Source organism: Oncorhynchus clarkii, unplaced genomic scaffold (assembly GCF_045791955.1).
Source record: "Oncorhynchus clarkii lewisi isolate Uvic-CL-2024 unplaced genomic scaffold, UVic_Ocla_1.0 unplaced_contig_3032_pilon_pilon, whole genome shotgun sequence".
In the NCBI taxonomy this organism is placed as follows: domain Eukaryota; kingdom Metazoa; phylum Chordata; class Actinopteri; order Salmoniformes; family Salmonidae; genus Oncorhynchus; species Oncorhynchus clarkii.
In genome coordinates this window covers 77,616-93,280 of record NW_027260865.1, presented here as the reverse complement: position 1 = coordinate 93,280, position 15,665 = coordinate 77,616, and the positions used below count along the sequence as shown (strand labels likewise).

Sequence of the window (15,665 nt, the reverse complement as noted above, 5' to 3'; positions counted from 1 at the left end):
CAGATGTAAGGCAACTCCCCAGTGTGGGGACCGTGGTCTTTCAGGTTCCCTAACTAGGTAAATATTTTTCCACACTGGGAGCAGTGGAATAGCTTCTCTCTTTCAAGGCTTCTCTGCATAGTGTGTTAGCGCATGCTTTTTTCAGGTATCTTGACTGGGTGAAACTCTCCACACTGGGAGCAGTGGAAAAGCTATTTTCCTGTGTGTCATCTCATGTGTTTGCAGTCTCCTTAACCTGTTAAAACCCTTTCCACAATGAGAGCATTGGAATGGATTTTCTCCTGTGTGTATTCTTGTGTGCTCTTTCAGATGTGATGACTTAATAAATCTCTTTCCACACTGGGAACATTGGAAAGGCCTCTCTACAGAGTGTGTTTTCTCATGTTTTTTCAGGTCCCCTGGTGAGAAGAATGTATTTTCACACTGGGAGCATTGATATTGTTTCTCTTCAGTGTGCATTCTTTCATGCACTTTTAGATACCCTGATCGTCCGAAACCTTTCCCACAATGAGAGCATTGATAAGGCTTCTCCTCCCCTGTATGTATTCTCTCATGCTTTTTCAGGCCCCGTAATGTAACAAAACCCTTTCCACACTGGGAGCAGGTGTGAGGCTTTTCTTCTCTGTGTGTCCACTGATGTGTTTTTAAAGTCCATAACTGAGTAAAACTCTTTCCACACAGGGAGCAGTGGAAAGGCTTCTCTCCTTTGTGTATTCTCTTATGTTTGATCAACCCCCCTACCTGAGTAAAACTCTTTCCACACAAGGAGCAGTGGAAAGGCTTCTCTCCTGTATGTGTCCTCTCGTGAGTTTTCAGGTTCCCTATCCAGGTAAAATTCTTTCCACAATGGGAGCAGGGGAAGGGCTTTTCTCCTGTGTGCATTCTCTTATGCATTTTCAGGTGACATGATTGGGTAAAAGTCTTTCCACAATCGGAGCAGCCGTGAGGCTTCTCTCCTGTGTGCATTCTCTCATGCATGTTCAAGTGCCATAAACGGGTCAAACTCTTTCCACACTGGGAGCAGTGGAAAGGCTTTTCTCCTGTGTGTGTCCTTTCATGTCTTTTCAGGCTACATAACCTGGTAAAACTCTGTCCACAATGAGAGCAGTGGAAGGGCTTTTCTCCTGTGTGTGTCTTCTCATGTCTTTTCACGTGTAATAGCCGGGTAAAACTCTTTCCACACTGCGAGCAGTGGTGTCGTCTTGCTGATGTCTCTGGTTCCTCTGAGTCTGGTCTTTCTCCTGCCAAAGACAAACCCAGAGTGTTTATTTAAATAGAGACCTCAATTAAACCTCCAGATGATACAACTGTCTTGCTATGAAGTTTAATCTAAATCAGATCCCTCAATAACCTGGGGACAGTAAAAAAAATATGATTTAAAAAAAACAACATTATGTAGAGTTCCAACTCGAATCCTGCCGTCATGGAATGTCATGTTTTTAGGCTGAACAGAGCTCTATAATAATAGATAAGAGGACTACAGTATTTAAATCAATGTCATAGGCTGCATTTGATCCATTGATAATAATGTTTTGTTGGTGGCCCACTCTTTGATGGTAAACATCTTACACTGTGGCTTTAAAGGGATATTGTGAGATTCTGGCAACTATGCTGGAAGTCATATCCTGGTTAGAATTGGCTCCTGAAACTACCTCCAACTTCCTTCACATCACCCGCTGAGACATAAAAATGGTATCCACGTGTTCATCTGGGAAAGTAGAAAAAAAATGCCAGGATCCTTTTAACAATTCTTATACTGGACAAAAAATATGAAAACTTGTTTTTTTATGAAGCTGAACATGACAGAATACAACATTTTTGTAAAAATCATATATTTATTTATTTTTATACAAATTATACTTTATACTTGGGGCGGCAGGGTAGCCTAGTGGTTGGAGTGTTGGACTAGTAACTGGAAGGTTGAAAGTTCAAACCCTCGAGCTGACAAGGTACAAATCTGTCGTTCTGCCCCTGAACAGGCAGTTAACCCACTGTTCCTAGGCTGTCATTGAAAATAAGAATTTGTTCTTAACTGACTTGCCTGGTTAAATAAAGGTCAAATAAAAAGGCAAAAAAATGGTGGTATGGCCAGTAGGCCATGTAACCAATCATAGCCCTCCATTTACTTGTATCATTAAAACATCTTGCAAATCACCAGCAGAAGGTGAACTTTTTGAATTCATTTTCACATTAATTCTGTTGGTAAAGCTTTACAAATTGAATCGTACAGTGCCTTGCGAAAGTATTCGGCCCCCTTGAACTTTGCGACCTTTTGCCACATTTCAGGCATCAAACATAAAGATATAAAACTGTATTTTTTTGTGAAGAATCAACAACAAGTGGGACACAATCATGAAGTGGAACAACATTTATTGGATATTTCAAACTTTTTTAACAAATCAAAAACTGAAAAATTGGGCGTGCAAAATTATTCAGCCCCTTTACTTTCAGTGCAGCAAACTCTCTCCAGAAGTTCAGTGAGGATCTCTGAATGATCCAATGTTGACCTAAATGACTAATGATGATAAATACAATCCACCTGTGTGTAATCAAGTCTCCGTATAAATGCACCTGCACTGTGATAGTCTCAGAGGTCCGTTAAAAGCGCAGAGAGCACCATGAAGAACAAGGAACACACCAGGCAGGTCCGAGATACTGTTGTGAAGAAGTTTAAAGCCGGATTTGGATACAAAAAGATTTCCCAAGCTTTAAACATCCCAAGGAGCACTGTGCAAGCGATAATATTGAAATGGAAGGAGTATCAGACCACTGCAAATCTACCAAGACCTGGCCGTCCCTCTAAACTTTCAGCTCATACAAGGAGAAGACTGATCAGAGATGCAGCCAAGAGGCCCATGATCACTCTGGATGAACTGCAGAGATCTACAGCTGAGGTGGGAGACTCTGTCCATAGGACAACAATCAGTCGTATATTGCACAAATCTGGCCTTTATGGAAGAGTGGCAAGAAGAAAGCCATTTCTTAAAGATATCCATAAAAAGTGTTGTTTAAAGTTTGCCACAAGCCACCTGGGAGACACACCAAACATGTGGAAGAAGGTGCTCTGGTCAGATGAAACCAAAATTGAACTTTTTGGCAACAATGCAAAAAGTTATGTTTGGCGTAAAAGCAACACAGCTGAACACACCATCCCCACTGTCAAACATGGTGGTGGCAGCATCATGGTTTGGGCCTGCTTTTCTTCAGCAGGGACAGGGAAGATGGTTAAAATTGATGGGAAGATGGATGGAGCCAAATACAGGACATTCTGGAAGAAAACCTGATGGAGTCTGCAAAAGACCTGAGACTGGGACGGAGATTTGTCTTCCAACAAGACAATGATCCAAAACATAAAGCAAAATCTACAATGGAATGGTTCAAAAATAAACATATCCAGGTGTTAGAATGGCCAAGTCAAAGTCCAGACCTGAATCCAATCGAGAATCTGTGGAAAGAACTGAAAACTGCTGTTCACAAATGCTCTCCATCCAACCTCACTGAGCTCGAGCTGTTTTGCAAGGAGGAATGGGAAAAAATGTCAGTCTCTCGATGTGCAAAACTGATAGAGACATACCCCAAGCGACTTACAGCTGTAATCGCAGCAAAAGGTGGCGCTACAAAGTATTAACTTAAGGGGGCTGAATAATTTTGCACGCCCAATTTTTCCGTTTTTGATTTGTTAAAAAAGTTTGAAATATCCAATAAATGTCGTTCCACTTCATGATTGTGTCCCACTTGTTGTTGATTCTTCACAAAAAAATACAGTTTTATATCTTTATGTTTGAAGCCTGAAATGTGGCAAAAGGTCGCAAAGTTCAAGGGGGCCGAATACTTTCGCAAGGCACTGTAACTCTAAAAGTAGCAGAGATGCCACTCTATAACATTGATTTGCCCGTATAGTATATTATGTTCAACAATATATATATTTTAATGTGCTAAATCAAACCTGTTATATTTTCAATGTGTATTTCTATTTTTCAATGTTCATAAATAACACCTCACATATTCTAGTAAAGCTTCATATTACCCTTTTTTCTCTCTCTCTTTGTATCACCTACAGATGAAACATTATGGAGTCTTAAAGGAGGCCTGTAAGCACCTACAGATGAAACATTATGGAGTCTTAAAGGAGGCCTGTAGCATCTAATGATGAAACATTATGGAGTCTTAAAGGAGGCCTGTAGCATCTAATGATGAAACATTATGGAGTCTTAAAGGAGGCCTGTAAGCACCTACAGATGAAACATTATGGAGTCTTAAAGGAGGCCTGTAAGCACCTACAGATGAAACATTATGGAGTCTTAAAGGAGGCCTGTAAGCACCTACAGATGAAACATTATGGAGTCTTAATTAAAGCAGGCCTAAAAATCTAAAAATATTGTAACTTCAAGTAATTAATTTCTCAATGATGCTTTAAGATACAAATGCCAAATAGATGTCACCAATCCTTCCTCCAAAGAACCCTTCTATGGATTAAATGTTGTGAGAAATACAGGGTAGGCCAGGTCTCCAAAAAGCCTCTCTGGAAATTAAATGTAACATACAGGAAGAGTGTATTATTTAAAACAATATGTCTATTATTTAACTAAATCAAAAAAAGGGTACTTCTGAGCCTACTAATATGTTGAATAAATGAATGTGAAAAATTCATTGCATTTCTGAATCTAGACATACTCCATATTTTAGGGCCCGTTATAAGGAGAATAACGACAACAAGACGTTGTCTGTATCATGTCTGGTTTACAGATCCCAGGTCTGACAGTATAATGACACCAAGATGTTGTCTGTATCATGTACGGTTTACGGAGGGTCTCACAGGAGGGGTTGGGGTTAATTTGGAATTTCTGAATAGTAATTCAATTCAACCAATGAATTGAAATTCTAATTTCAATTGGCTACACCCCATAATAAGCATAATTTGAATTAAATTTGAATTGAAGGAAGTGGGATGTAATTCAAATCAATTCAAAGAAATTCAGACATTAAACATTTTGCCACTTATTACTACAAGGAACACAGACATCCTTTCAAATATTAGCTGGGTTAGAACGCAAACATGTCTAACAGGCTTGTGTTTGTAATGTTGCTATGAGATGTTAGGTTGCCCCCTGTTAAAGGCTTGTGTTTGTATTTTTGTTATGAGATGTTAGGTTGCCCCCTGTTAAAGGCTTTGCTCGATTTCATTTTCGAGGTTTCCATATTATAAGTTGTGTTCTCCTCTGTGGTTTGCTCCACCAGTGTTCTCCTCTGTGGTTTGCTCCACCAGTGTTCACCTCCATATTATAAGTTGTGTTCTCCTCTGTGGTTTGCTCCACCAGTGTTTACCTCCATATTATAGTTGTGTTCTCCTCTGTGGTTTGCTCCACCAGCGTTCTCCTCTGTGGTTTGCTCCACCAGTGTTCACCTCCATATTATAAGTTGTGTTCTCCCCTGTGGTTTGCTCCACCAGTGTTTACCTCCATATTATAAAGTTGGTGTGGGTTTTTAGTTTGGCTTGCCTTTTCTGGGACAAATTTAGTGGGCACTTATGGTGGGTGTCTATTAGGACGCCGATTCTTGTTGCTTTTCAACTTCCAGCTGACACTCCCATGAGTGTCTTTGAGAACCCCTCCTAAAAGCCCACCTGTTTCCTACTGGTTGTTCAGGGCTTATTTGTTAGTTCCCCATTTCTGTCGAGCGGTGATATTCCCCCCCCCCCCCCCCCCCCCCCCCCCCTCTCCTTCGTAATAAATGAACTGTAACAGAAGCAGATTGTAGTCTAATCCAGTGGGGTCGCGGGACTTTAAAGGAACTCAGTCCGGCTTTAAACGTACTCTTGAAAGTGGTAATAGTAAAATACACAAAGTGCAATGTAGAAATTGGGCACTGCATCATCAGTTCCTCTTGTCATGTCAGTCATTACATGAATTATAAATAGCGTTCTAAGGTTAGAACATGACAACATGCATAGCTTGAAACCTGCAAAATTCTCTCAACCAAACAAGAGGGGTGTGAACAGTTTGTGCCCATAGAAAGGCGTGGCGTGTGCGCGCAGGGAGGGGGCGCGGGATGTTCCCCATTACTGGAAGGGGGCACCGGCCCGAGTGAAAAAGTTTGGGAACCCCTGATCTAATCCAATCTAATCACACACCGTTGTTCTTACTTGATGACATTGAATCACCCTCTTCTCCTCCTCTCACAGTTCCACTCAGCCACGTTGTTTTCCTGCAGTCCACCAGCCGCACAGACACCCCCTTCAGACCCCACATTAAGGCGCCACCGGGAGAGGCACGACCCGGGGACTCGGGGACAGGGGAGGGGTGTGGGAGAGATGTGTTCTGAAAACCACAAAAAAATAAAGACAATCAATTTAAGGTGGGAAAAACTCTCCTACCTGACAAGGAATTTAAAAATTCTCAAAAGTCTTTCCCTTGAATCCTCTCATTCTCTGAACCTCCTGCTGTAAATGGAGGAGAAAGTCCAAGGGGAGGAACCTCTATTTACCAACTACATTTACATACAGTGAGCTCCAACAGTAATGGGACAGTGACACATGTTGTTGTTGTTGTTGTTTTGTCTCTGTACTTCAGCACTTTGGATTTGAAATGATACAACGACTACGAGGTTAAAGTGCCGACTGTCATGTCTAACTTGAGGGTATTTTTCATCCATATCAGGTGAACCATTTAGAAAGTACACCACTTTTTGTTCAATGTCCCCCTGATTTTAAGGGGACCAAAAGAATTGGGACAAATTCACCTTTATGTGTGTTAAAGTAGTAAAAAGTGTCGTATTTTGTCCCCTATTCCTAGCACACAATGATTACATCAAGTATATGACTCTACAAACTTGTTGGATGCATTTTCTGTTTTGTTTTGGTAGTGTTTCAGATAATTTCGTGCCAAATATAAATGAGTGGTAAATAGTGTATTGTATCATTTTGGAGTCACTTTTAATATAAATAAGAATAAAATATGTTTCTAAACACTTCTACATTCATGTGGATGCCACAATGATTACGGACCATCCTGAATTAACGGTGAATAATGACGAGTGAGAAAGTTACAGAGGCTAAAAAAAAATATCAACCAAAAAGCACATAGTTAGTTTTCATGAATTTATAGGATAAGCCTATATTCTATACTCACACCACCCTCCCTCTGCGCTGGCTTGTGCTTCTCTGGAGCCGACTCCGCCTCCAGTCTGTTGCTAGGAAACCAATCGGTGTCCTTCATGTCCCGTTCTCCGTTGCAGTGAATGGCGTCGTCATCATCACCACCAAACTGTCTGGGACTCACGGATGCCACACTAGATCCTTCCTGTATCTTTCTGATGTCCTCTTTCAATGTAGAGCTCTGGGAGGGCCAGAAAATAGCGTATTGCCTCGTGTTGGGCTCTGTAAAGGGAAGAGTTTGACCAACGGTAAAAAAACACAGAGGGTGTAGCTTGCTCTCTACCGTCATATGATTTCAGACATATCACTCATCATCCTAGGATCTTCCGTCGGAGAGGAATTGACGAGAGAACTCTGATTACAAACGACGCTAAAATGGAGGTCAACAGAATGCCTCTTTAAAACCACACATTAGTTCAACAACTGCGTAGTTTCTGTCCCTGTTTTTAAGACAGTACTCACTTGTGTTAATCAGATATTCAGTCTCCTCTTCTTTCAATGTGACAGCCTCGATCCCCTCTTCCTTTTTCACAACAAACGGTATTTTCTCTTCTTTCACTTTAACATCCTCTTCTTCTTTCAACGTGATAGCCTCCATTTTATATTTTTTCATTCTGAATGTTTCTTCCTCTCCTTTCACTGTAATAGCATCATCTTCCTCTTTTACGACAACGTTCAGCCTAAGAGCTTCTTTCTCCATCCAGCAGACCTCTTCTTCAGCAGGGGAGGAATAACTTTGTGAGTTCATGGTCGGGGATGTTAGCTAGCTAGCATTATCGACTACCCTGGTGCTAGGCTCCGTAGCAAATTTAGCAAGCGAATTAAGTATTTTATCAACTAGTACATACATTAACAGCGCTGTGTTTAAAACACTGGGATTCGTGTAGTTATACAATTATTCAGAGATTCAATGTTTCAGTTTTATGTTGGCTAGTAAGCTCCCGAGGTGGTTGAATCAGTAGCCGTGTTGTTGTTGTTGATGAAACATCCGGTGCCGTCACACAGGATTAGACGTCACGAAAGAAGCGCCACCTAGAATACTCACATCGCCATCTGTTGACTGGAGTGGGTAACACAGTTTAGAATAAATATTCACCACACTATTTATTCTGGCAAACAATGTCTGAATGACATAACAAATAATTCCAAATAAGCAAATATGTTTTCTCTTTTGTTACAGCCAATACATTCCTCTAAGTCCTGGATATGAATATGTACATACTGAATATATACTGAACACATCAAATCAAACTTTATTGGGGTTTTTTTTCAAACTTTTTTGCGCCAATTACAACAAGTGTAGACATTACCGTGAAATGCTTTACTTACAAGCTCTTAACCAACAGTGCAGTTCAAGAAGATTTAAGAAAACATTTACCAAATAAACTAAAAAATTTTTTTTTTTTTTTTTTAAAGTAACACAGTAAAATAACACTAACGAGGCTAGGTTAGTCGAGGTTAGTCGAGGTAATTTGTACATGTAGGTAGGGGTGAAGTGAGTATGCATAGATAATCAACAGCGAGTAGCAGCAGCGTACAAAACAAACAGAGGGTGTCAATGTAAATAGTCCGGTGGCCATTTGAGTAATTGTTCAGCAGTCTTATGGGTAGAAGCTGTTAATGAGCCTTTTGGTCCTGGACTTGGCGCTCCGGTACCACTTGCCATGGGGTGACAGGAAGCTCGGCCTCAGTGATGTACTGGGCCGTACGCCTGTATTTTATTTTTTATTTAACGAGGCAAGTCAGTTAAGAACAAATTCTTATTTACATTGATGGGCTACCGGAGAACAGTGGGTTAACTGCCTTGTTCAGGGGCAGAATGGCAGATTTTTACCTTGTCAGCTCGGGGATTCGATCTAACAAGCTTTCGGATACTGGCCCAACACTCTAACCACTAGGCTACGTATCGGCTTATGGCCAGATGCTGAGCAGTTGCCATACCAGGCGGTGATGCAACCACACAGGATGCTCTCGATGGTGCAGCTGTAGAACATTTTGAGGATCTGGGGAGCCATGCCAAATCATTTCAGTCTCCTGAGGGGGAAAAGGTGTTGTCGTGTCCTCTTCACGACTGTCTTGGTGTGTTTGGACCATGATAGTTTGTTGGTGATGTGGACACCAAGGAGCTTGAAACTCTTGACCCGCTCCACTACAGCCCCGTCGATGTTAATGCAGGCCTGTTTGGCCCACCTTTTCCTGTAATCCACAATAGCTCCTTTGTCTTGCTCACATTGAGGGAGAAGTTGTTGTCCATAATTGTCAGTGATCAGGCCTACCACTGTTGTCATCAGAAAACTTAATGATGGTGTTAGAGTCGTATTTGGCAACTCAGTTGTGCGTGCACAGGGAGTACAGGAGGGGACTAAGTACACACCCCTGAGAGGCCCCAGTGTTGAGGATCAGCGTGGCAGACGTATTGTTGCCTTCTCTTACCATCTGGGGGCGGACTGTCAGGAAGTCCAAGATACAGTTGCAGAGGGAGGTGTTTAGCCCCAGGGTCCTTAGCTTAGTGATGCTATGGGCACTATGTTGTTGAACGCTGAGCTGTAGTCAATGAACAGCATTCTTACATAGGTGTTCCTTTTGTCCTGGTGGGAAAGGGCTGTGTGGAGTGCGATTGAGATTGCATCATCTGTGGATCTGCTGGGGCGGTATGCAAATTGGAGTGGGTCTAGGGTATCCAGGAGGATGCTGTTGATGTGATGACCAGCCTTTCAAAGCACTTCATGGCTACCGACGTGAGTGCTACGGGGCGGTAATCATTTAGGCAGGTTACAGACAAAAATACTCCTCAGCACCCGCCACCCTCAGACAATCCCACAGGTGAAGAAGCCGAATGTGGAGTACCTGGGCTGGTGTGGTTACACGTGGTCTGCAGTTGTGAGGCCGGTTGGACGTACTGCCGAATGCTGTAAAACAACGTTGGAGGCGGCTTATGGTAGAGAAATGAACATTAAATTCTGTCAACAACTCTGGTCGGCATTCCTGCAGTCAGTGTGCCATTTTCACGCTGTGGTTTGTGACAAAACGGCAGATTTTAAAGTGGCCTTTTATTGTCCTCAGCACAAGGTGCACCTGTGTAATGATCACACTGTTAAATAATCAGCTTCTTGAAATGCCACACCTGTCAGGTGGATGGATTATCTTGGCAAAGGAGAAATGCTCACTAATAGGGATATAAACAAATTTGTGCACACAATTTGAGAGAAATAAGCTTTTTGTGCTTTTTAGCTTTTCGCTATTACAAGGTGGACACTTATCCGACCAAGCTATTTCAACTTAAATGTTTTTTTATTGATTTTCAAAAAATAAATAATAATAATTTTAAAAAATTCACTAGGAAGTTGTGGGGTAGGAGGATGTGTAGATCAATGGAGAAAAAAATAATATTTGAATGCATTTTAATTCCAAATCAAAACAAATAAAATTGTATTTGTCACATGCGTCGAATACAACAGACCTTACAGTGAAATGCTTACTTACGAGTCCCTAACCGACAGTGCAGTTTCAAAAAATACAAGTAATTAAAGAGTAACAAGTAATTAAAGAGAATTCCAAGCAATAAGGCAACAAAAGGTGAATCATTTGAAAGGCGTTGCAGACTCTCCATAGGTAATATAAGACAATGGACTCTGTGTTTTCTGTTGGACTCACGGGGCTACATTCATTCTATATGTTATTATCTCCATTGTTTATATTTTTTTTGGTGGCTCACTCTGATATTTGTGTGTTACAGAGTGTGATTTTAAGGGAATACTGTGTTCACATCTAACAGAGTGTGATTTTAAGGGAATACTGTGTTCACATCTAACAGAGTGTGACTTTAAGGGAATACTGTGTTCACATCTAACAGAGTGTGACTTTAAGGGAATACTGTGTTCACATCTAACAGAGTGTGACTTTAAGGGAATACTGTGTTCACATCTAACAGAGTGTGACTTTAAGGGAATACTGTGTTCAGAGATGTTGGCTTTAAAGGGGCAATCTGCCGTTGCTACATCCATTGTTGGACTGATACATTGATGATATGTACCCCTTGATTCTTCAAGAATATAACTGACTTTTTGTAAAGGTGGCATCCTATGGACTTATACATTAATATGTATCTATTGATTCTTGACAAATATAACTGACTTGTAAAGGTGGCATCCTATGGACTTATACATTAATATGTATCTATTGATTCTTGACAAATATAACTGACTTGTAAAGGTGGCATCCTATGGACTTATACATGAATATGTATCTATTGATTAGAAGCAATGTTCCAACATCTAGTGGAAAGCCTTCCCTGAAGAGTGGAGGCAGTTATAGCAGCAATGTTCCAACATCTAGTGGAAAGCCTTCCCAGAAGAGTGGAGGCTGTTATAGCAGCAATGTTCCAACATCTAGTGGAAAGCCTTCCCAGAAGAGTGGATGGAGGCTGTTATAGCAGCAAAGCGGGTGCAACGCCATCTGCCCCTTTAAAGCCACACTCTGTTAGATACAAATGTCAGAGTGAGCCACCATAGCAAATATCAACAACGGAGAAAATACCACATAGCACACGATTATGTGTAGTGCTGGAGGAATGACGCACACAGATACAAACACACACAGAAAGAAAACACAGCCAGAGTTTGAAAATTAGAATTTAATCACAGAGCATCTACATTCAAACAGACAAACTCTACTTTTAAACTGACATACACAACCAGAGGTTAAAAAAGTTTAATCAGGTCTACATTCAAAACTCTACTTTCCAACTGACAGACTGTCACGCCCTGGTCTTAGTATTGTGTTCTGTATTCTGTGTTTTCTTTATTATTTTGGTCAGGCCAGGGTGTGACATGGGTTAATTATGTGGTGTGTTTTGTCTTGGGGTTTTTGTAGGTATTGGGATTGTGGTATAGTGGGGCTGTCTAGAAAAGTCTATGGTTGCCTGAAGTTGCCTGAAGTCTATGGTTGCCTGAAGTTGCCTCAGACTACTTCCGGCGCCGACAGAGATGGCCGCCTCGCTTCGCGTTCCTAGGAAACTATGCAGTTTTTTGTTTTTTTACGTGTTATTTCTTACATTAGTACCCCAGGTCATCTTAGGTTTCATTACATACAGTCGAGAAGAACTACTGAATATAAGATCAGCATCAACTCACCATCAGTACGACCAAGAATATGTTTTTCGCGACGCGGATCCTGTGTTCTGCCTTACAAACAGGACAACGGAGTGGATCCTATGCAGCGACCCAAAAAAACGACTCCGAAAGAGAGGGAAACGAGGCGGTCTTCTGGTCAGACTCCGGAGAAGGGCACAGCGCGCACCACTCCCTAGCATTCTTCTTGCCAATGTCCAGTCTCTTGACAACAAGGTTGATGAAATCCGAGCAAGGGTAGCATTCCAGAGGGACATCAGAGACTGTAACGTTCTTTGCTTCACGGAAACGTGGCTTACTGGAGAGACGCAATCCGAAGCGGTGCAGCCAACAGGTTTCTCCACGCATCGCGCAGACAGGAAAAAACATCTTTCTGGTAAAAAGAGGGGCGGGGGCGTATGCCTTATGACTAACGTGACATGGTGCGATGAAAGAAACATACAGGAACTCAAATCCTTCTGTTCACCTGATTTAGAATTCCTCACAATCAAATGTAGACCGCATTATCTACCAAGAGAATTCTCTTCGATTATAATCACAGCCGTATATATCCCCCCCCAAGCAGACACATCGATGGCTCTGAACGAACTTTATTTAACTCTCTGCAAACTGGAAACAATTTATCCGGAGGCTGCATTCATTGTAGCTGGGGATTTTAACAAGGCTAATCTGAAAACAAGACTCCCCAAATTTTATCAGCATATCGATTGCGCAACCAGGGGAGGAAAGACCTTGGACCATTGTTACTCTAACTTCCGCGACGCATATAAGGCCCTGCCCCGCCCCCCTTTCGGAAAAGCTGACCACGACTCCATTTTGTTGATCCCTGCCTACAGACAGAAACTAAAACAAGAGGCTCCCACGCTGAGGTCTGTCCAACGCTGGTCCGACCAAGCTGACTCCACACTCCAAGACTGCTTCCATCACGTGGACTGGGAGATGTTTCGTATTGCGTCAGATAACAACATTGACGAATACGCTGATTCGGTGTGCGAGTTCATTAGAACGTGCGTTGAAGATGTCGTTCCCATAGCAACGATTAAAACATTCCCTAACCAGAAACCGTGGATTGATGGCAGCATTCGTGTGAAACTGAAAGCGAGAACCACTGCTTTTAATCAGGGCAAGGTGTCTGGTAACATGACCGAATACAAACAGTGCAGCTATTCCCTCCGCAAGGCTATCAAACAAGCTAAGCGCCAGTACAGAGACAAAGTAGAATCTCAATTCAACGGCTCAGACACAAGAGGCATGTGGCAGGGTCTACAGTCAATCACGGACTACAGGAAGAAACCCAGCCCAGTCACGGACCAGGATGTCTTGCTCCCAGGCAGACTAAATAACTTTTTTGCCCGCTTTGAGGACAATACAGTGCCACTGACACGGCCTGCAACGAAAACATGCGGTCTCTCCTTCACTGCAGCCGAGGTGAGTAAGACATTTAAACGTGTTAACCCTCGCAAGGCTGCAGGCCCAGATGGCATCCCCAGCCGCGCCCTCAGAGCATGCGCAGACCAGCTGGCCGGTGTGTTTACGGACATATTCAATCAATCCCTATACCAGTCTGCTGTTCCCACATGCTTCAAGAGGGCCACCATTGTTCCTGTTCCCAAGAAAGCTAAGGTAACTGAGCTAAATGACTACCGCCCCGTAGCACTCACATCCGTCATCATGAAGTGCTTTGAGAGACTAGTCAAGGACCATATCACCTCCACCCTACCTGACACCCTAGACCCACTCCAATTTGCTTACCGCCCTAATAGGTCCACAGACGATGCAATCTCAACCACACTGCACACTGCCCTAACCCATCTGGACAAGAGGAATACCTATGTGAGAATGCTGTTCATCGACTACAGCTCGGCATTCAACACCATAGTACCCTCCAAGCTCGTCATCAAGCTCGAGACCCTGGGTCTCGACCCCGCCCTGTGCAACTGGGTACTGGACTTCCTGACGGGCCGCCCCCAGGTGGTGAGGGTAGGCAACAACATCTCCTCCCCGCTGATCCTCAACACTGGGGCCCCACAAGGTTGCGTTCTGAGCCCTCTCCTGTACTCCCTGTTCACCCACGACTGCGTGGCCACGCACGCCTCCAACTCAATCATCAAGTTTGCGGACGACACAACAGTGGTAGGCTTGATTACCAACAACGATGAGACGGCCTACAGGGAGGAGGTGAGGGCCCTCGGAGTGTGGTGTCAGGAAAACAACCTCACACTCAACGTCAACAAAACTAAGGAGATGATTGTGGACTTCAGGAAACAGCAGAGGGAACACCCCCCTATCCACATCGATGGAACAGTAGTGGAGAGGGTAGCAAGTTTTAAGTTCCTCGGCATACACATCACAGACAAACTGAATTGGTCCACTCACACAGACAGCATCGTGAAGAAGGCGCAGCAGCGCCTCTTCAACCTCAGGAGGCTGAAGAAATTCGGCTTGTCACCAAAAGCACTCACAAACTTCTACAGATGCACAATCGAGAGCATCCTGGCGGGCTGTATCACCGCCTGGTATGGCAACTGCACCGCCCTCAACCGTAAGGCTCTCCAGAGGGTAGTGAGGTCTGCACAACGCATCACCGGGGGCAAACTACCTGCCCTCCAGGACACCTACACCACCCGATGTCACAGGAAGGCCATAAAGATCATCAAGGACATCAACCACCCGAGCCACTGCCTGTTCACCCCGCTATCATCCAGAAGGCGAGGTCAGTACAGGTGCATCAAAGCTGGGACCGAGAGACTGAAAAACAGCTTCTATCTCAAGGCCATCAGACTGTTAAACAGCCACCACTAACACTGAGTGGCTGCTGCCAACACACTGACACTGACTCAACTCCAGCCACTTTAATAATGGGAATTGATGGGAAATGATGTAAATATATCACTAGCCACTTTAAACAATGCTACCTTATATAAATGTTACTTACCCTACATTATTCATCTCATACGCATACGTATATACTGTACTCTATATCATCGACGGTATCCTTATGTAATACATGTATCACTAGCCACTTTATACTATACTATGCCACTTGGTTTACATACTCATCTCATTTGTACATACTGTACCCGATACCATCTACTGTATCTTGCCTATGCTGCTCTGTATCATCACTCATTCATATATCCTTATGTACATATTCTTTATCCCCTTACACTGTGTACAAGACAGTAGTTTTGGAATTGTTAGTTAGATTACTTGTTATTACTGCATTGTCGGAACTAGAAGCACAAGCATTTCGCTACACTCGCATTAACATCTGCTAACCATGTGTATGTGACAAATAAAATTTGATTTGATTGATTTGATTTGGAAGTGTTTCTCAGTCAGAGGCAGGTGTTTAAGGTTTAGGTTCTCAAGTTACGTTTATT

The 15,665-nt window shown here is 42.8% G+C and overlaps 1 protein-coding gene across 1 annotated transcript; it reads right to left on the bottom strand.

The window, feature by feature from the left end:
* Nucleotides 1–141: 141 nt before the first annotated feature.
* On the bottom strand, nucleotides 142–7,999 carry LOC139401970 (zinc finger protein 883-like). Its single transcript, XM_071145999.1, has 4 exons — nucleotides 7,616–7,999; nucleotides 7,128–7,375; nucleotides 6,143–6,317; nucleotides 142–1,241 (listed from the first exon to the last, which is right to left on the bottom strand). Exons 1-4 carry the CDS (start codon nucleotides 7,899–7,901, stop codon nucleotides 142–144), a joined length of 1,809 nt encoding a protein of 602 aa, XP_071002100.1. The 5' UTR covers nucleotides 7,902–7,999.
* Nucleotides 8,000–15,665: the final 7,666 nt, after the last annotated feature.

Excerpts from the sequence above, each read along its gene's own strand:
- LOC139401970 (XM_071145999.1), bottom strand. The coding sequence starts at position 7,901 with ATGAACTCACAAAGTTATTCCTCCCCTGCTGAAGAAGAGGTCTGCTGG. Across the intron at positions 6,318-7,127 it reads CAGCGCAGAGGGAGGGTGGT|AACACATCTCTCCCACACCC; the intron begins GTGAGTATAGAA and ends TGTGGTTTTCAG. Across the intron at positions 1,242-6,142 it reads GGGTGATTCAATGTCATCAA|GAGAAAGACCAGACTCAGAG; the intron begins GTAAGAACAACG and ends TGTCTTTGGCAG.